Consider the following 21555-nt stretch of genomic DNA (forward strand, 5'->3'; position numbering starts at 1 on the left):
ATGGGCTGGGCTCCGTCCTGGAAGGTGAGCTTGCAGATTGGGAAGGGCTGATCTTTACAAATAGTGAGATCACTCCCAGCCTCTTAAAGGTATGAAATATGAAGATTGCTTCTTTGGCTTCCTTTAGTCATGGAGAAATTCTCCTGCCTTCCAGCCTTGATGATCCCAACACAATAAGGCTGCGTATGAATTCACTGAAGTCAGGAATTAGTCATGTTCTCAAACAAAGGAGACAAGGAGCTGATCTGTGATAATTGTCCCTTCCTTCTGCTTACTCAGACACTCCTCTGTGTGCCCCCTTCCCACACAGGTTTTCTCCTCTACCAGCAACACCCTTCCCATCAGGTTGCGACTGTCTGAGTTCTTATAGGCATTTTCCCAGAGGCCTGAGCAAGAAGTGGCCTGCAGTGTTTTTTCACCATGTTTGTACCTGTCTCTCTGGAGCTTCTGGCTGTTCCTCCTGATGGCCTGGGCATGGAAATGGTGGCTATATTGGGGACATAACTCCCTTTGAAAGGCAAAGGAACTGGAGAGTTGAGTTTTTACACTGCCAGATGAGCATTTTGTCTCTGTCCTGTGTGATAAGCTGCCCAACTGGAAGTTTCCTGAAAGGACAGGAGACATCACCAAGGGCCACTCTGCCCAGAGGCCTGACCTCTGCACCCGTCTCCCCAATGCTTGGTCTTCCACTGATCTGATTATTATGCAAAATTTTCTCTCCAACTGGAATCCATAGACACCTTTTCTGTCCTGTTTTGAAATGTTCACTTAGAGCTTAACTTAAGGAATTGAAAGTGAGTAAGGACAAAAATCATTGAGGAATCACTGAATTTTGATTCCAACAGACTTTGACGTTTCTTAGGAATCAAGAAGCAGACTCCTTAATGGGGTGTGTACAGAAAGTTGAGGGGCATATAGAAACAGTGAATCATACAAATGTGTCCTTACATGTGTGATGATGTCACAAGTAAATTCAAAATTTATATTTCTTTTTTTTTTTCAAAATTTATATTTCTAATCTCAGCACTTGCAGTCTAAACTGGCTACACACCTCAGAGGGAAATAAGGCTGTGAAATGAGTGTGGTATTTGGTCTGGAGAGGAATGAGGTCCACAGAGTAAGCACTGAGCACAAGGAGTGTTGAGAGCAATTGCGGGCATTCTGTGAGAAACACAGGGTGAAATGGCAACCAGCAGAGAAAGGAGAAACTCACACATTGAGATGACCTGAGTAAATCTCCTGGTGCTATCTTATAAATGTCCCATCTCCCCAGTGTTTTGGGGTGCACAATATCAAAGGAGGTGCTATCTGAGCATCTTTCAGGAAAGAGATACCTTCTCAAGATGATGGAAATGGCTTCCTTCTCTCCACCCTGGTTGCACAATGGCTGACCAAGAAATGTGCTTCCACCCAGTTCTGGGAAAGATGTGTTCCTTCCCATGGTGCAGTGTTCTGATCTGCTCTACTCTCTTGGGATAAAGGCTTTAGGCTTGGCATAGATGATGCCAGGAAGGGTAGGAAGGGTTGGCAAGTCAGGTGGCAGTAGCATGCATTTTGCCCAATATTTATGTCTAGAGCTGCTTTCACACTGTAATGGTGTAGTTGGGTTGTTGCCACTGAGAATGTATGGCTTGCAAATACTAAAAGATCTACTTTTTAGTAGTACTAATAGTAGATCTATTTGGCCCTTTAAAGAAAAAGTTGTTCAACCCCTGGTTAAGAGCATGGGCTCTAGGGGTGCCTGGGTGGCTCCGTCATTTAAGCGTCTGACTTTGGCTCAGGTCATGATCTCATGGTTTGTGAGTTCAAGCCCCACACCAGGCTCTATGCTGATAGCTCAGAGCCTGGAGTATGCTTCAGATTCTGTGTCTCCCTTTCTCTCTGCCCCTCTGCACTTTGTCTATCTCTCAAAAATGAATAAACATTAAAAATTTTTTTTTAAAAAAGAGCATGAGCTCTGGAGACAGAGTGCTCAGGCTCATAACTAGGTTCCTATGTGTTTTTGAAAACTTTCATTTTTCAGCTGTAACCTGGGGGCGAACATAGTACCTACTTCACAGTGTTGTGAGGATTATAGGAAGTAACATAAAGGCGTTAGCACAGTGCCTGCACAGAATTTCTCAATGAAGATGAGCTAATACCATTATTATAATGGAAGTATGAAGAAGCTTGATGAGTTCAGGAACTCATGAGAATCTTCAAGAACTGAAACACAGATGCAGCTGTGTGTGTGGCAGAGGGGGCGGGGATAAAAAAAATGATAACAGCATTGCAGATTTGTCATATTGGTAAGGATCTGGAAGTCACAGGTGGAGTTTGCACTTCTTCCTAGAAGCCACTCAGAGCCATGGAAACCAGAAGAGCAACAGTAGCAGAAGTATGATTTACAAGCTTGTTGGTACTCAGAGCAGCAGGACAGGGGAAAGCTCTGCTCAAGGGTGGAAGCAGCTCCTTACCCAAATGGCTGGAAGGAAACTGTGGCCAGAGAAAAGGAGGATCTGGGTCTTTGGTGGGAGCCCAGCAAGCTGCCTTCTCTGTCCTATGGAGTCAGTCTCCTCTGAGCCACCTGCTGTTGGGTCGGTCCTCTTCTGTCCTCAGGGTTGTGAACGCAGGGACAGGCTGCTATCAAGCAGCACATGTGACCAGATCAGTGCCTCCTTTGGTACTGACTATATAGCTTTTCCAGCGTAGGAGCAGACTCATCTCTGAATATGGGATATAATTCAATTGCAGCAGGAACTTTACATTCAACTATTTAGCCTGTCAGAGGATGGTTTAACTTGAACATATTATCAACTTCCCAGCTTGCCATGTGCACCAGATAGCACCAGCAGTATAAAGTACTATGTTTCATTTCCCAACACAAGTATTTCTCCTATTTACAGATTGATAAGACATTCTATGTTATATTATATTATATTATATTATATTATATTATATTATATTCTCTCTAATATATCTAAAGATCTCTTTCCCAAAAATTGTCATCACTACCTGCCAGGGAATAATGCCCCGGGAATCAATTCTGGTGACCCTGACCATGAGTGATGTCAGCTAGAGAAAGATTCATGAGAGCTGCCACAGGTTCCTATGACAGTGAGGTGGGCGAGTTAGACAGAAGGGACCCCATGGTGAGTCCCCTTGTGATTTTACTCTTTTCTTATCCCACCACACTCAAAATGTCAAGTTTGTACTTGATTCATTTGCCCTGGATTCTTTATATCTTTGGTTGCAGGGAGGTGTCCTGTGTTCTGGAACCCACTTTTAGATTGCCGCCCTGGGTCTAAGCTGTGCTTTTTTTCTCCTCTAGAGTTCTGTCCTCTGCCCTCTCCTCTTGCTTCCACTCTCAGGACAGGGCTGTGTTCATAGGTAGTGGGGACCCACAGGGTGGTTAGAAATGGATTTCTTCAATGAAACCTCCCCAGTGTTCCTGAATCATGTCCCATGGTGAAGCTCAGGGGAGTTATATTTTCCCAGAGAAGCAGGGTGGAGAAGGCCAGACCTTCATAACAAGAGTCAAACAAAGGGTGATAGTTCACGCAACTATGTGAGAGAAACTAAAGCAAGCAACCTGAGTAATGCCGATGACAGTCAGCCTCCTCCCCAGCAGGCTGCTGAACCCAGCCTCTTCTTTCTGCCAGGACAGCCTCCCTTCCGTGGTTCCTTCTGATCGTCATGGAATGAAGAAGGCCTTTGTTCTGGGGCCCAGGGGTTAACTTGTACTCCTTGCATTTTTCCCAGCATGGAGGAATGCAAGAGGGAAGTCCTGGAGATGGAGCCCATGCAAAGTCTGCCTTGTCTTTCTGACTCCTTGGGTGGAGAGCTGGCAGATGAGACTGAGGGATACAATATTGTCATAATCCATCAGAAGTTTAATACTAAGTGCCTAATCCTGCAAGCCTCAGTGCAGAATGATGCTGTTCAGAGGGAATCCCACAGACCCAGTCCCATACCTACAGAGGACCCACTGAAAAAAACACATGCAGCCACATGCATAAAGATTGTAGGCAGTAGCACCAAAGTTGGAGTAGAGAGTGCAGCCTTCTAGGATATACACAGAGGTTCAGACAGTATTGAAACTTTCAAAATTGTATTACTTAGTTACTAGGCTGTTGTGAACATACAGTATGCACTAAACTGTAGGACTTCCCTTGTATTTCTCAAGGTTTATACACACGATTTTGGCAGAGAACACAGTGACAGGATCATATATCAGCAAAGGCAGAATGTCTAGTTAATGATGAATACATTGGGTAGTTAATTTATCCCCAATTCAGGATAATTTGGAGTAATTCTGACCCAAAAAACTCATCTCAAAATCAGCCGAGTCTTAGTGTGAATATGCTAGAGAGCAAACATAGCTCAAACGTTCTCCTCTGAGATTTCTTGGCATTTAGTGGCAACTTCATCTGTTAATCCTTTGTAATCTCACTTTAAGCCTAGGGTTGGGATTAGTGACAGATCAATATTCTGGCACAAGTCCATGGAATTTATGAGGCAAAGGAGACCTCAAGGGGATCTGATAAATTTAACTTCCTTCCCATTTTCCTCTGCCCTTTCCTCAGCTGCTTCCAGAAACAGCCTGGATTTTTCCAAAAGGACAAAGAAGAACATTCAATATGGAATGCTTGGACCCTGTGGCAGAAACTGTTGATTGGGTAAATTAGATTCCATTCCCAATTCCCTTCTTTCTCTCCCATATCCACTATAGAAAACTTGAAGGGTGGAATATTCTTTCTTGTAAAATGTTTTTAAATTAATTGAGGCATAAATTACATACAGTGAAATGCACTGATCTTAAGTGTGGAGTTCAATCAAATTTGACAAATTCATGCACTTTCATAATCCATACAATATCAAGATAGAGAACATTTCCATTATTCTAGGACATTCCCTTGTGTCCTTTTTCCTATAATCCCGCTGTCCTGGGCAATCACTATTTTTAGATTTTTTCCACCTTGGATGAATGTGTTTATTTTAGAACTTTATATAAATGGAACCAAACAGTATACACTTTAAAAATACATATATTTATTTGTTATTATTTTATATATTTATATGTCATTTATATGTGTGCGTCTGGATTTTTTAATCAGCAAAATGTTTCTGAGATTCATCCACGTTGTTGTGATAGTTCATTGCTAATTAATAGTTCGTTCTTTTTTATTGCTGAGTGATGCGCCATTGTATGAATATACCACAGTTTCTTTAGCCATTCTGACTGATAGGTTCCTAAACTATTTCCAGTTTATTACCATCTATAAAACAGTTAGCAACATACTCATGAGGCTTTGTGTGGACATATGTTTTCATTTTACATAAATAATTGGCTACAAATAGAATTGCTGCATCAAGAGGGAATGTACAGCCAGCCCAGCCAGGCACATCTCACATGTACCCTTCCCCTACTCCTTCCCCCCTGACATGGTAAATACATTTTAGTTTTCCAAAATGATTGTACCATTCTTAAAAATATACTGTAATTTTTTAGAGGAGTTTTAGGTTCACAGCAAAATTGAGCAGAAAGTACAGAGTTCCCATGTACTCCCTGAGCCCTCGCAGACTTAGCCTCCCTCACTATCAACATCCTTCACCAGAGGGGTACGTTTGCTACAGCTGGTGAATCTATGCTGCTATAAACATTAAGTGCAGGTTTTTGTATGGACATAAATTTTCAGCTCATTTGGGTAAGTACTGCAGAGGGTGATTGTTGGATAATACAGTTAAGAGTGTGTTTAATTTTGTAAGAAACCGCCAAACTGTCTCCAACATGGCTGTATCATTTTGTATTCCCGTTAACAATGAATGGAATTCTTGTTGCTCCACATCCTCCTCAGCATTTGGTGTTGTCAGAGTATTGAATTTTCACTATTCTAAGAGGTGCGTGGTGGTATCTCATTGTTTTAATTTGCATTTTCTTAATGACATATGGTAGGGGCATCTTTTCATATGCTTATTTACCATTTGTGTATCTTATTTACCATCTGTATCTGAGCTGTCTGTTAAGATCTTTAGTTTATTTTTTAATTGGTTATTAGTTTTCTTATTGTTGGGTTTTAAGAGCTCTTTATATTTCAGACAACAGTCTTTTTTTTATTGGATATGTCTTTTGCAAATATTTTCTCACAGTCTGTGGCTTGACTTCTCATTCTCTTGTCAGTGTCTTTGCAGAGCAATAGTTTTTAATTTTAATGAAGTCCAATTGATCAATTCTTGCTTTCATGAATCATGCCTTTGGTGTTGTATCTAAAAAGTCATTGCCAAGATTATCTAGATTTTCTCCTATTTTATCTTTTAGGGTTTTATAGTTTTGCATTTACATTTTAGTTTATGATGCATTTTGAGTTAATTTTTGTGAAAAACATAAGGTCTATATCTAGATTCACTTTTTGCTTATGGATGTCCAGTTGTTCCATCACCATTTGTTGAAAAGTCTGACTCTCCATTGTATATTGCCTTTGTTGCTTTGTCGAAGACCTGTTGACTTTATTTGTACAAGTATACTTCTGGGATCTTTGTTCTATTCTGTTGATCTATTTATCTATTCCTTCACCAATAACACATGGTCTTCATTACCATAGCTTTATAGTAAGTCTTAAAGTTGGATGGTGTCCGTCCTCCAACTTTGTTTTTCTCCTTCAATATTATGTTGACAACTCCAGTTCTTTTGCCTCTTCATGTAAACTTTAGAATCAGTTTGTCAATATCCAAAAATGACTTGTGATTTTGATTGAGATTTCATTGAATCTATACATTAGGTTAGGAAGAACTGATACCTTGAAATTTTTGAGTCTTTCTATTCATGAACATGGAATGTCTCTTCATTTATTTAGTTTTTTGACTTTGTTCATTAGAATTTTGTAGTTTTCCTCATATAGATCTTGTATACATTTTGCTAGATTTATTCCTAAGTAGTTCAGTTTTGGAGGTGCTAATGTAAATGGAGTTTGGTTTTTCATTTCAAATTTCAGTTATTCATTGCATATCCTGCAATCTTTCTATAATCACTTATTAATTCCAGGATTATTTTTTGTCAGTTCATTTGAATTTTCACATAAACAATTAAGTCTCCTGTGAACAAAGATAGTTTCATTTCTTCCTAGTCTATATACCTTTTATTTGCTTTTCTTGTCTTATTACATTAGCTAGGAACTCCAGTGCAATGTTGAAAAGGAGTGGTGAGAAGGGACATCTTTGCCTTGTTCCTGATCTTAGTGGAAAAGCTTCTAGTTTCTCACCATTAACTGTGATGTTAGTTGTAGATTTTTTGTAGATGTTCTTTATCAAGTTGAGGAAGTTACTCTCTATTTCTAGCTTGCTGAGAGTTTTTAATCTTAAATGGTGGAGGATTCTGTCAAATGCTTTTTCTGCATCTACTGACATTATCATGTGATTTTCTTCTATAGTCTGTTGATGTGATGAATTACAGTCCTTGATTTTTGGATAATTATCCAGCCTTACATATCTAGAATAAGTCCCACTTGCTTATGGTCTATAATTCTTTTTGTTATAATCCAACTTGTTAATATTTTTCTGAGGATTTTTGAATCCATGTTTATGAGAGATTTTGATTTATAGTTTTCCTATTTTGTAATGTCTTTGTCTGGTTTTGATATGAAGACAATGCTGGCCTCATAGAATGAGTTAGGAAGTATTCTTTCTGCTTCTTTCTACTGGAAGACACTGTGGAGAATTGGTATAATTTCTTCCTTAAAAGTTTCATAATTCACTAGTGAACCCATCTGGGCCTGATGTTTTTATTTTGGAAGATTATGAATTGTTGATTCAGTTACTTTAATAGGTAGATGCTTATTGACATTGTCTATTTCTTCTTATGTGAATTTTGGCAGGTTGTGTCTTTCAAGAAATTGGTCCATTTCATCTGGGTTATAAAATTTGTGGACATAGGGTTGTTCATAGTATTCTTTTATTATCTTTTTAATGTCCATGGGATCCATAGTGATGTCCACTCATTCATTTCTGATATTAGTAACTTGTGTCTTTTCTCTTTTTTTTCTCCTTAGTTAGGCTGGCTGGAGCATATTAATTTTATTGAACTTTTCAAAGAACGAACTTTTGGTTTCATTGAGTTTTTTTGTATTAATTTGTTGCTTTTACTTCATTTATTTCTGCTATAGTTTTTATTATTTATTTTCTTCTGCTTATTTTGAAATTAATTTGCTCTTCTTTTTCTACTTTCTACAGGTAGAAGCTTAGATTATTGATTTTTAGATGGTTCTTCTTTTCTAACATATGCATTCAGTTCTATAGATTTCTTTCTATGCACTGCTTTTGCAGCATCCCACAAATTTGGTAAGTTGTATTTTTATTTTCACTTAGTTCAAATTATTTTTAAAATTTCTCCTGATATTTCTTCTTTGACTTTTGTGTTATTTAGAAGTGCGTTGTTTAATTTCCTCATAATTGGGGATTTTTCAGTTATTTTTCTGTCATTCATTTCTGATTTACTTCCACTGTGGTTTGAAAGCATAGATTGTATGATTTCTATTCTTTCTATCCTGCCAATGTTTCATGTAAGCTTGAGAAGAATGTGTATTCTGCTGCTGTTGGATGAAGTATTTGATAGATGTCAATTATATCCAGATGACTGATGGTGCTATTGAGTTCAATTATGTCCTTACTGATTTTCTGCCTACTAGATCTCTCAATTAATAATAGAGGGTTGTTAAAGTCAACAATTACAATAGTAGAGTCATCTGTTTCTCCGTGTCATTTATCAGTTTTTGCTTCATGTATTTTGATGCTCTGTTGTTGGGTGCATACACATTAAGGATTGTAATATCTTCTTGGGGAATTTATCCCTTTATCTCCTCTTCTCTCTGCCCCTCTCCCTGCTTGCATTCTCCCCCCCTCAAAATAAATAAACAAACATTTTAAATAAATAAATAAATAAACAAACAATCATTTTCTCTTTCACATATAGGACAATATAATACAGCTAAAATTGAGTTTTGTTTATGATCTGAATTAAGACTCATGATACATTTTTTTTGCCATATGGAGAGTCAACTGACTTTGTAGTATTTGTTGTGCAAAACCACTCTTTCCTGATTGCACTGCAATGGCAACATTGTCCTAAATCAAGTGAGTCCCTATGTGGTTTGTTTCTAGATTCCATATATTGTTCCACTGGTCCATTTTTCAGTCATTTTCACAACACTACACTCTTATTTAGTATATTTTTATAAAAGTCTCAATATCTGGAACTATAAGAACTTTGTCTTTTTCAGGTTTTTTTTTTTTACTATTTTAGATTTTTTTCATTTCCATACAAATTTTAGAATAGGTTTATCAATTTCCCCAAAATACCAGCTGAAATTTGATTGAAATTGCTTTGTTTTTTGTTTGTTTGTTTTATTTAAATTCAAGTTAGTTAACATACAGTGTAGTCTTGGTTTCAGGAGTAGAACCCAGTGATTCATCTCTTACATACGAAACCCAGTGCTCATCCCCAAAAGTGCCCTCCTTAGTGCCCATCACCCATTTAACCCATCCCTCTACCCACCTTCCTTCCAGAAACCCTCAGTTTGTTTTCTGTATTTAAGAGTCTTTTATGGTTTGCCTCCCTCTCTGTTTTTATCTTATTTTCCTTTGCATTCCCATTTGTTCATCTGTTGTGTTTCTCAAATTCCACATATGAGTGAAGTCATAAGATATCTGTCTTTCTCTGAATGACTTATTTCTCTTAGCATAATACCCTCTAGTTCTATCCATGTTGTTGCAAATGGCAAGATTTCATTCTTTTTCATTGCTGAGTAGTATTCCATTGCGCGCGCGCGTGCGCGCGCACACACACACACACACACACACACACATATATATATATATATCTCACATCTTCTTTATCCATTCATCAGTTGATGGACATTTGTGCTCTTTCCATAATTTCACTATTGTTGATTTTGAATCCATAGTTAAATTAGGGTAAATTGACACATTTACAATAATGAGTTTTCCAATCCATGAATACTGTATATACCTTGCTTTATTAGTTTTTAGTCATTTTCAATAAGGTTTTGTAGTTTTCTGTGTATAAGTTTTGCATATCTTTATTCTTATGTAACAGATATTTTTGATGCCACTAAAAATGGGATCTTCTAAATTTTGTTTTCTAATTGTTTCTTGCTAATATATAGAAATACAATTGATTTTATATTAATTTTCTGGTAACCTTGATAAATTCACTCATTAATTCTAATAGCTTGAAGAATCTTTTGATTTTCTGCATATATAACCATGTAATATGCGAATAAGTGCAGTGTTGGTGTTAGTGTTGTTTTTGTTGTTGTTTTTCACTCCAATATTTAAGATGTTTATTTCCGTGTCTTGCCTTATTGCACTGGCTATGATCACCAGTATAATGTTGAATAATTGTGGTGATCATAGCTATCCTTGTCTCCTTCCTAGTGTCAATGAGAAAGTTTTGATCATTCAGTATTAAGTATAACATTTGCTGTCTGTTTTGTATATGTTCATGGGGCAAAGGAGACCATTTGATTTCTCTTTTTATTCTGTTAATGTTAATGTTATACATTATATAATTGTGGTGGGTTTTTTAAATGTTGAGCCACCCTTACTATAATGACCTTTGACAGCTTCTAAGCCCCCTATACATCCATCTTCCCCTTTTCCCACATCTGAGAAAACTGATAAGAAAGAAGTCTTGATGTTCTTTCCCTTTTTTGTGACTAGTGGGAACTTCAAGCCATATGTGGGAATCCTCAGCCTGGCATAACGCCTAGCCACCATAAAAACCCTACTCCATCTCCATTCCTTGCTCTTTCAAGCCATATTTGAGCCAGTTTAGGAAGCCTTCCCTTCTCTCCCTCAGAAAGCCTTATTATGTGAGTAATATATTTTCATGCCATCCTGGTGTGTATGTGTATTGTCATAAGTATCAATAGTTGAATCAAATTTTGAGTGGAGATCCATCCTGCCTCGGTAGGGTGGCTATAATAATTGGTACTGTGAGCAGGATGTCTAGATGATGACTGTTACCACTGAGGTCCTTCTTTTCTTGCTTTGTCTCGCAGTATAGCTCTGCCATCTACTTGTAACCATACAGTTTGAGCTATTGCATTTTATCTAGTGGTTCTTTGAGTTGTGTTGCTGCCTGTTTTCAGACTTGCACTTTGAGCTGTATTGCTTTGTGTTACATCTACTGAGTTCTAGGCATCTGTTATAGACTTAACTGACCTATGAAGAAGTTTCAATAATCATCATTTAAAGACAGGAATATGGGACTGGGGATGACCTCCTTAAAATGGCATTAGGTCATGCACTCAGCTCAGACTTATCTGTGTGTCTCATATTGAATTGTGTTCTCAATTCTCCCATAAACAATGACTGACACTAACATTAAGGGAATGACTCTTACCCTGTGATCATTAGTGTGTGTCTCAAGCAGGTATTAGTCTCCATTCTGTGAAGTGCTCAAGGGAAAGATCAATATATGGTCCCATCAAGGACCTGTGCAATATATGGTCCCATCAGGCGATCACCCATGTGGAGAAAGAACAGTTACTATATGGCATGCTGAGGCCAGATTCTGAAAGACAGATGGTTTACTAGGACCCTGCAAAATGCCTTTGCTGCTGTTGCTGCTTCCCATGCCCTTATTGCCAAAAAAGGTCCTCATCCTTAGGTCCATATAGGGGTACACACATATGTTATAGCTGTGACACAACTGTGATTCAACTATTTCCATGAGGGAATCCCCTCTGGAGGAATAAATTTATAGACATGAGGAAGGTAGAGAAAAAATCCCTCTCCCCCAAGTACATCAAATAAGCACAGTGAAGAAAAAGAGAGAGAGAGAATGGGAGGGAGAAAGAAAAAGAAGGAGGAAAGGAGGGAGGGAGGGAAGGAAGGAAGGAAGGCAGGAAGGAAGGGAGGGAGGGAAGGAGGGAGGGAGGGAGGAAGGAAGGGGGGGAGGGAAGGAGGGAGGGAGAGAAGAAGAAGAAAAAGCAAAAGAAGTAGAAGATGAAAGAAAGAATGGAATGTAAGAAAGAAATCTGGAAACAGGGAAGAAACAAAGAACTGAAACACAATCTGATGCCATTGGAAATTCAAAACTTACTAAGAGAATTTATGCATCAAAAAGATTTTTTTAATTTAAAAAAAATTTTTTTTCAATATACGAAATTTATTGTCAAATTGGTTTCCATACAACACCCAGTGCTCATCCCAAGAGGTGCCCTCCTCAATACCTATCACCCACCCTCCCCTCCCTCCCACCCCCCATCAACCCTCAGTTTGTTCTCAGTTTTTAAGAGTCTCTTATGCTTTGGCTCTCTCCCACTCTAACCTCTTTTTTTTTTCCTTCCCCTCCCCCATGGGTTTCTGTTAAGTTTCTCAGGATCCACACAAGAGTGAAAACATATGGTATCTGTCTTTCTCTGTATGGCTTATTTCACTTAGCATGACACTCTCCAGTTCCATCCACGTTGCTACAAAGGGCCATATTTCATTCTTTCTCATTGCCACGTAGTACTCCATTGTGTATATAAACCACAATTTATCCATTCATCAGTTGATGGACATTTAGGCTCTTTCCATAATCTGGCTATTGTTGAGAGTGCTGCTATAAACATTGGGGTACAAGTGCCCCTATGCATCAGTACTCCTATATCCCTTGGGTAAATTCCTAGCAGTGCTACTGCTGGGTCATAGGGTAGGTCTATTTTTAATTTTTTGATTAATTTTTTCTGTTTTTATGTTTTCCAGAGTGGCTGCACCAATTTGCATTCCCACCAACAGTGCAAGAGGATTCCCAAAAAAGATTTTTAAAAAGGGCATGGATTGGCTTTGTGCCTCTATCATGTAGGTTCTAAATTAGCTTTAACATCTGAAATACACCAATTGGCAAATCTTCATGACCTTAATCCATACTGGAAGTCAAATTACACTTATGCCTCATATCTCACTAAATTTAAACAAGGTACCCCTGTAATCATGGGAGAGTTATCGAACCCAAAATAGAGAACAGATAGGCATGCCTCACGTTAATTAATCAGAGCTACTGACTTGCCTAAATTTCATCTATAGCCCCCTAAAACATCTCACAGTGGTCATGCACATTCAAACAAACTAAAATTAAATTAAGCCCTTGACACTTACACATTGGCTTGACAAAATGGGGCTCCATAGACCTTCCCCTCTATGCTCCAATGTAAATTAGAACAAGTCCTTCAAAGAGTGAAAACCATTATATGGGATCTGTTTAGAGAAGAGGGATTATGCTTACTCGTTCTCCATTCAAAAATCCAATTTGGCTTGGTTTTAAAGTTGGAAAGAATAAAGTTACCCCATAGTGGATTACCACAACCTTAATGTCATGGCCACACCCATTAAGGCCCCCTACTAATATTAATGAAATTGCTGACTCTATCCAATCAGCAACTGGTAAAGACTTTGCTTTCATGGATTTGGCCAACAATATTCTGTTCAATACCCATTCCCACAGCCTTTCATTCACAGTTTGCCTTCACCCCTGAAGGGGGACAACACATCTTTAACTCAGATGCTCAGGGAATGCCTCCTTAACCCTGCATTGCACACAATCTTTGCAGGCAAGATCTTAAATGTATGTGACTTTCTCTAGGAGCACAAGTATGATATTACACTGATGAATCCTCCTCTGAAAAAATCACTGGACACATGCATTCAGGACATGCAAATACGAAGCAGCTCACAAAAAAAAAGAGGATGGGCCACTGCTCCACACATAGTGCAAGTTCCTGCCATCTCAGTTAAATACTTCAAATTATCTGGTAATACAAAGGCCACATGGACACTGTCAAGAAATAGCTATTGACCCTTTTAGCACCTACAATACTAGAACAGGCCTAATGTCTTTTAGGCTTTTTTGAGTTCTGAAGGCAACATATTCCTTATTTACAAATCTCACTTAAGCCCATTTCTGCTATTACTTACAAATCAGCCCACCCTGAATCAGGCCCCTCCCAACAAAAGGCTCTAAAATCTGTCCAAATTGCAATACAATGGACATTACCATTTATGCCCTTCAGAGACTCCTTCATTTTAGAGGCTTTAGCAACCTCCTCTTCTGCCTCTTGCAGTCTCTGGACCACTCATGATGGCCACTTTGCCTTCAAGGTCATTCCATTCTCCCCATGAATCATCAGAGGAGCCAATCACATCTGGACAGACTGCCCCTCATGGGGTCTCTAAGCTGGTTGTAAGCCTTGAAAAAACAATTCTGCACGACAGCTTATATTATAAAAGCATTTTTTATTTGAACACACTTTGGAGGTAGTCAGAACAAGAACAAAATTTGGGCTTAGGATGGGGACCCTGTTCTGAAAGATTTAGATACCAGAAAACTTTGGATTCTTCTCACATCAAGGACCATGCTATAGAGACCTAGAGGCTGATTTGAAGCAGAACATAGAATCATGACATGGGAGACTAGAGACTGGGGAGTGGACCCTTCCAGAAACCAAAGAATGCAGTTCTGCAATATGCTTGCTCTAGACTACACTCCAGAAAAAGAAAAATTTTGGCTTGGCAACCACCTGGAAGAGGCGGTCACCACAGGTCTGGTGGCTGCACTTGAGAGGCAGTGACTTGAGGCAGGCTCTTAGCTCTTGAAGCTCTTCCGGGAAGAAGAGGTGGTGGAGACAAACTTGACACTGGAGCTGCTGCCCCCACCACTGCCAAAGCCCACCCCCAGGCTTCGGCCACTGCCTGCACTGAAGCCAGAGCCCCCCACACTGAGCCCACCACCGAGGCCAACGCCTCCACTGCTGCTGGAGTAGTAGCTCCCACCGCCACCTCCTCCAAGACCACTGCCAAGACCACCGCCAAGACCACCGCCAAGACCACCGCCAAGACCTCCACCAAGGCCACTGCCAAAGCCACTGCCGCCTCCGTAGCCAGAGGACACGCTGTTTGTGATGACAGCTGCAGAGAAAGGGGAGAGAACTTGGTAAGACCAGCTGGCTTGATTGATCCTACACGTCCAAATTATTTGATACTGCTAATGTTAGCACTGTACCTGGCCCCTTTCACAAAGTAGCAAATGAAGGCCCAGAACTAATCCATTTAGTTAAGTCCCTAACAGACAGTTGGTGAGCATAGAAGGCAAGGGATGGTGCTAAGTCTTCAGCAGGTAAGGACAACAACAGGGAAAGGTTACAAGATGTGTAGGATATAGGGCCATACCCTTTAAGAAACAAGACATGTGCCATGTTGGTTCATGTCTCAGTCTGTGTTCTTTCCCCTCTACCACCTGCTTCCCACTAAGTGTATTAAATACATCATATATTGGGATGGGAGTTACTAGTATCTAGAAATAGTAGGATTTTGACTTGGTGCAAAATACCCCACGTTATCATCATTGTTAATGTCTGTTCAACTTTACTTACAGATGTTGACTGGTCCAACTCCTTCTCCACTCAGTCTAAAAGGAGAAAAACTAAAGTCAGAGTTTTAAACTCCCCAAAAGACAGTAGTAGTCCATGTGGATAATTCCCATAGTCATGTTTAGAGCTTGTTTTACAAACAAGGAGACTGCATGCCCAAAAGCTGCTTAAATCAGAGAAAGAGATAGCCCTCTAGAGTGACTTCCAATGAAGAGGTGTTGACCTAAAAACAGGTTATGGGAGGAAGATTGTAATTCACATTCTCCTCCACCCATTATACAGAAACTATGAGTAAGAGGCTGTGGGAAATATGAATATATATGAAGCAGTTTTGGCCTGGTAGGAGCTGACATTCTCTGAGGGGACTTGGCATGGACAGAAATACTTCTAACAGGAAGGACACAGTGGATAGTGTCCGAAGATTGCAGAAAACGGGGTAGTTTGAGAATCCAAATGCAAGTGAATTCAAGTCAGCTGGAGTAATCATGAAACGCTTCCTGAAGAAAAGATACTTGAAGAATGAGGAAGATATTTGTTGAGTTGCTTAGCTGTTTGAAAGAGAGGAATCAGGGGCGCCTGGGTGGCTCAGTTGGTTAAGCGTCCGACTTCAGCTCAGGTCACGATCTCGCGGTCCGTGAGTTCGAGCCCCGCGTCAGGCTCTGGGCTGATGGCTCAGAGCCTGGAGCCTGCTTCTGATTCTGTGTCTCCCTCTCTCTCTGCCCCTCCCCCGTTCATGCCCTGTCTCTCTCTGTCTCAAAAATAAATAAACATTAAAAAAAATTAAAAAAAAAAAAGAAAGAGAGGAATCCGATGCTGGGAACAGGGTCAGAAACATTGTATAGGTCAGCTGTATGCCTTGGTGTCAGATTGAAACTGGATTAGTGAAGAATAATTATCATGCACAAGACAGTGGTCACTTGTTTGTGTGATTTACACCCCGTAGTGGAGGAGAAGCTTCATATTATCAAATGTGAGGCCATCCTGAGCTTGTGAAGTGAGTCATTATGTTGCCCACCTGCACTCCTCGCCCTCCAGCAGCTTCCTGTAGGTGGCAATCTCCACATCCAGGGCCAGCTTGGTGTTCATGAGCTCCTGGTACTCCCTGAGCAGCCGGGCCATGTCCTGCTTGGCCTTTTGCAGAGCATCCTCCAGCTCAGCCAGCTTGTGCTTGGCGTCCTTGAGGGCCAGCTCCCCGCGTTGCTCAGCATCAGCAATGGCGTTCTGCAGATTGGCACACTACGGAGGGAAAGAAGAGAGTGGGGACTCTTTAGTAGCTGAGCTAGGCCTGAGGTATCTCATTCTGAGATTCCAGGGAGAAGCCAGTACATTTGTCCTGGTCATTGTGGATTGTAGAACATTGAAATGCTGGTACTTCTCCCAGTTCTGTGTGCGTGTGTGTGTGTGTGTGTGTGTGTTTATAAAAAGTAAAACAAAACCAAACAGAGGTCTCCCAACCTCTCCCTACCTGCTTCTTGACATTGTCAATCTCAGCTCTAAGCCTCTGGATCATCCGGTTCATCTCAGAGATCTCTTGCTTGGTGTTGCGAAGATCATCCCCGTGCCGGCCTGCTGTCTGCTGCAGCTCTTCATACTGATGCCACCAGAAAAGAGGAAAGATCCCAATCATATGAGGGCGGAAACATTTTCCCAAAGCTCACAGGTAGGAGCTACCAAGGTGGCAAGTAGTGTAGTTGTCTGGGCCCTGGTGCTAGTTTCAGCTTTGTCCAGGTGGACCTGGTCTTAGATCATTTTCCCTTTAGCGCCTTTGTTTTCATAGAGACATAGGTGTGGGATTCAGAATGAGATTCTCCTTAAGGTTCTTGAATTTATATGGAAAATACATGCATAATTGTTCCCATAAGTCATGCAAAGAGGCCTCAGCAGGTTTCAGAAGCCCCACCCTTAGCATTTTGTCAATGACCTGGAATCCTAGACATGTGTCCATCCCCTCACTCAGGATATATTCACCACAGCACCCACCTTGGTCTGGTACCAGGACTCAGCTTCTGTCCGACTGCGGTTAGCAATCTCCTCATATTGGGCTTTGACCTCAGAGATGATGCTGTCCAGGTCCAGGTTCCGGTTGTTGTCCATGGACAGGACCACAGAAGTGTCTGAGACATGCGTCTGCATCTGGGACAGCTCCTGTGGGGAGATTTGAAGTCAGCATTAATATCAGGTCCATTCAAATCTTCCATTCATTGTGGTATGTCAGCTTGAGAAAAGAAATAAAACACCTACATCAAAAATTTAGATAAGTTAATAAACAATCCAAATCATTACTCCATCTACTTAAAAAAAAACTTTAACAACTCTGAACCTCCAATAAACCCGCATCATGTAACTTCTCAGACTCACATCTTCTTGGGTCATACTTTATTTTAAAAGAATCTAGCTGTGTGGTCTGCATGCTGGGAGAAAACAGAGAGGGGGTGGCACTCCTGCAAGGGGAGGTGGCCAGAAAAAGAATACTTGTACCTCTAATAACTCACTCCAAACCTCACTCTGCATTTGCTTTAAATTTGACTTTCTTTTTTTAAAGTGTTGGCTTCATAAGTAACAAAGTGTGAGTAGTACCAAGGGGGAAGGAGAGACAGAGATGTGTCCACAGACTAGGAATCACTGAGGTCAATCCTGGAGCCCCTAATTCTTGGTGATGTCCCAGTGGCCATGTCTCTGGGTCCCAAATAGGGGGCATTTCTTACCGCCTCAAAGAACATCTTCATGAAGTTGATCTCGTCCATTAGGGCATCGACCTTGGCCTCTAGCTCCACCTTATTCATGTAGGCAGCATCCACGTCCTAGAGAAACAGGGATGGTTGGCACCACACCCGATTTTTACCCTGACATAAATGAATGACACCATAAGACAGCATAGCCATAGGCTATAGGCTGTCTTCTACCCACGCACCTTCTTCAGCATCACAAACTCATTCTCAGCAGTGGTACGCTTGTTGATTTCATCTTCATACCTGGTGGTAAAAAGGATAGGAAGTGCTGATCAGGAGATGAGGGACAGGTAAGGCCTGGGGTCTTTACTGCATGAAGACAACTGTGAGCCTGCCTTCCCTCTAGGAAGTGTCTTCTCGCATCATGAGGGCAGAGAGTGGGGGAGCACTGGTAGTCTGAACCCCTGGGCAAAGTCCTCACCCATAAGGATATCGGTTTTTCTGTAACTGCCTACCAGATAATCTTTATATTATTGCTACAATTCAGTGGTATCAGGAATATTCCTGGAAAGAAGCTGTGCTGTTTCTCCCCAACTCCACCTCTAGTCAATTTCCCTACTGCTTTTTTTTTTTCAGCTTTCATGGCCTTGTGAAAAAACAAACCAAAAACTACCAACCCAGCTGCTTGTTCACAAGGACTAAAGAAATTATTTGAGCCACTTATGTTGGGTTATGTCCTCAGTTCCTGCTTTGGGGGCCACCCATCAGAAAGCCCATGTTGTATCCTTCCAGTGTCCTGGGAAGAAAAGCCCCAAAGAGCAAGGATTACATGATGTTTATTTCGCCAGGTGGTACCAAGGGCACTGAGCTTGCTGCTTTGGCTGGTGGCTAAGTGCCTTACCAATGGACTGAACTTGGGCCTGGTACTTTCTAAACATGGGCTGGATTTTTTCCCTAGTACTTCAGGTGTCCATAGAAAAGTATACACATCTAGCCCGTGGGGAAAGCATAAGTGGCAGGCAGTCTGGTTATGAAGTGCATCTGGTGCCAAGAAGACACCACCCGCCCCATCTCTGCTCCCCACAACCCACTTGTTCTTGAAGTCCTCCACCAGGTCCTGCATGTTCCTCAGCTCTGAGTCCAGGCGGCCCCTCTCCCCCAGGATGCTGTCCAGCTGTCTCCTGAGGTTGTTGATGTACTGCTCAAACAAGGGCTCCAGGTTCTGCCTCACGGTCTTGGTGCCCTGCTCCTGGAGCAGAGTCCACTTGGTGTCCAGGACCTTGTTCTGTTGTTCCAGGAACCGCACCTGGAGAAGGCAGAGTGTGAAGGTGGAGAAACTTGAATTTCGTGTCTCGATGGTCAATTCACCAGTTTTCCTCCCATTTCATGCTGCCCTCCCCACCCCCCTCACCAGGCACCGCCATGCCTGGCCCTGGGCCCCAGGAGGGGAGGTCCAGAGTGAGGTGTCCAGAGTGAGGTGTTCTATGGGAGACAGGACACACAGCCTGCACCGTGGGCACAGCTGGGTGGTGCATGGCCTGGTGCAGGGGTGGCTGTGAAGGTACTCAGATGACTGCCCGATGAACTCATCTACTTTTCTATTCAATCAGCCCTGTTACGTGAGGCATAGAATTCATCTCTCTGTCCCGCAGGAATCAAGGAGCCCTTTCGGGGTAATCTCTGAAGAGCGAAGAAATAGAAGCAATAAGACCCGCTCTTCTATGCTGCCAGTCTAAGAAAATGGGCCACAAATCCAGCACACAGAAAAAACCATAACAGACACCTATGCAGGTATTTTCACAAAGTCAGAAAACCTCCCTTCTTCCCCCTTTCTTTGGCATTTATATATACACTCATATTGTTTTTTTCAAAAAGGACCCCGGCTCACCTTGTCGATGAAGGAGGCGAACTTGTTGTTGAGGGTCTTGATCTGCTCCCGCTCCTCAGTCCTCACCCGCTGGATGGTGGGGTCGATTTGCAGGTTGAGGGGAGTCAGGAGACTCTGGTTGACGGTGACCTCTTGGATGCCTCCGGGGGGGCACACAGGGAAGCCAGGGCCACCAAAGCCACCTCCAAAGCCAGCGCCGCCACCGAGCCCAAAGCCGCCACCGGCTCCGCCGCCAAAACCAAATCCACTCCCGGCTCCACCTCCGAAGCCATAGCCGCCTCCAGCACCTGCACCAAATCGGTTCCTGAAGCTGCCACCACTAGTGCTGATGGAGATCCTCTTGGAGCCTCCCAGGTTGTAGAGGCTCCGGCTGCCATAGCCACCTGCTCCACAAGCACCCCCTAGGCTGACCCTGCCGAAGCCGCCACCGCCACCCCCGGACCGGGACACGGAGGTGAAACTGGTGCGGGAGACAGACGGGGTAATGGCAGAGGCAGCGCTAAAGCTACGGCCGCCCCCACTCCGGAAGGATACACTCGACTGGCGAGACATGATGGCTTGTTCCTGGCGGAGCAAGAGTACCGGGCACTAGGGGTCGGGAAGTGCTGACGAGAACAGAGCTCAGCAGGACGCAGAAGGCTGCTCTGTTACCCAGGAACTTCAATCCCCCCTTTTTATCCTCTAGGACTGGGTTGGGCGGGAGAACTGTCGAGCTGTGAATGATGAAGTGGGCTGGGCATGCCTGGGGGGCAGCTGTGAGCTCACCGTCACACCTGCACAGTGGTGTGGGGTGCAAACGCTTGCTTCCTGGCAGGCTGTGCTCAGTTAGGAATAACCTTGCCTTGCAGCGCTGATGTCTTGGCAGAAAGCTGGCGATGCTGCCAGCCAGTCTCTCTTCGCCATGGGGGCCCGGGGCTGTGAGCACCAAGAAGGGCACCAGAAAGTAGGGGGGCATTTGGCCGCTATCCTAAGGGGTGCTTACAGGACCAGGGATACTGTCAACCATCTCAGCACGGTGTACACAGTTCACGAACTGGAGGAAAGTGAGTCCCCACTGGCAGGGAACTGCTTTTTTTACTCTTTTAGGCAGGAGGTTGCTGCAGGGATTTGGGCAGTTGGAAGGGCATCTGTGGCCTCAGAGCTCAGCTACGTGCTAGAGGGGAAAATAGACTTCTGTCCTTTGCTGCACAATTTGCTTTCTTGGGGGAGGCCAAGTTAGCATCCCAGAGCCCACAGGGCAGATTCTCTGGCAACGTCTGCACCAGAAAGGCTCCCCAAGCCCCAGGCTCCAGAAACAGAGAATGTAGGGTGTCCTCAGCCCCTGGTCTAGACCTCTTTGCGCCTGCAGGGGCAGGCCTGTCGCTCCATAGCTCCTCCTGATTCGAGATTTTCTGTGGCTTTGACCTTTCCCCTGCTCTTCGGCCTGGGCAGGACCCCATGAGGGCTTAGCAAACCCAAGGGGCCCATGCAATCCCTCACAAGAGGTCCCTAGACTCAGCCTGGCAGTCACGTCTCTCTTCAGAGGGAGCTGCTCTGCCCGTGCCCCTCCCCTCAGCCCCCCAGGTGTGTTCCAGCAAGCCCTCAGTTATTC

General features: G+C 42.5%; 1 protein-coding gene across 3 annotated transcripts in view; it reads right to left on the minus strand.

Moving 5' to 3' along the window:
- Nucleotides 1-20857, minus strand: part of KRT5 (keratin 5) — a 23690-nt gene extending 2833 nt beyond the window's left edge. Inside the window, exons 1-9 of one of the 3 annotated variants that reach the window (XM_049625532.1) lie at nucleotides 19965-20857; nucleotides 19168-19382; nucleotides 18319-18379; nucleotides 18113-18208; nucleotides 17388-17552; nucleotides 16873-16998; nucleotides 16423-16643; nucleotides 15411-15445; nucleotides 14260-14946 (exon numbers count right to left, since the gene is read on the minus strand). In XM_049625532.1, coding sequence (XP_049481489.1) covers nucleotides 14624-14946; nucleotides 15411-15445; nucleotides 16423-16643; nucleotides 16873-16998; nucleotides 17388-17552; nucleotides 18113-18208; nucleotides 18319-18379; nucleotides 19168-19382; nucleotides 19965-20516 — 1794 coding nt within the window. In that variant the 5' untranslated portion in view covers nucleotides 20517-20857 and the 3' untranslated portion in view covers nucleotides 14260-14623. Of the gene's footprint in view, nucleotides 1-14259; nucleotides 14947-15410; nucleotides 15446-16422; nucleotides 16644-16872; nucleotides 16999-17387; nucleotides 17553-18112; nucleotides 18209-18318; nucleotides 18380-19167; nucleotides 19383-19964 lie in introns of those variants that run through there. The other 2 variants (XM_049625534.1, XM_049625533.1) reach the window with 2 other exon arrangements.
- Nucleotides 20858-21555: the final 698 nt, after the last annotated feature.

The sequence above is a fragment of the Panthera uncia genome, chromosome B4 (genome assembly GCF_023721935.1).
Source record: "Panthera uncia isolate 11264 chromosome B4, Puncia_PCG_1.0, whole genome shotgun sequence".
In the NCBI taxonomy this organism is placed as follows: domain Eukaryota; kingdom Metazoa; phylum Chordata; class Mammalia; order Carnivora; family Felidae; genus Panthera; species Panthera uncia.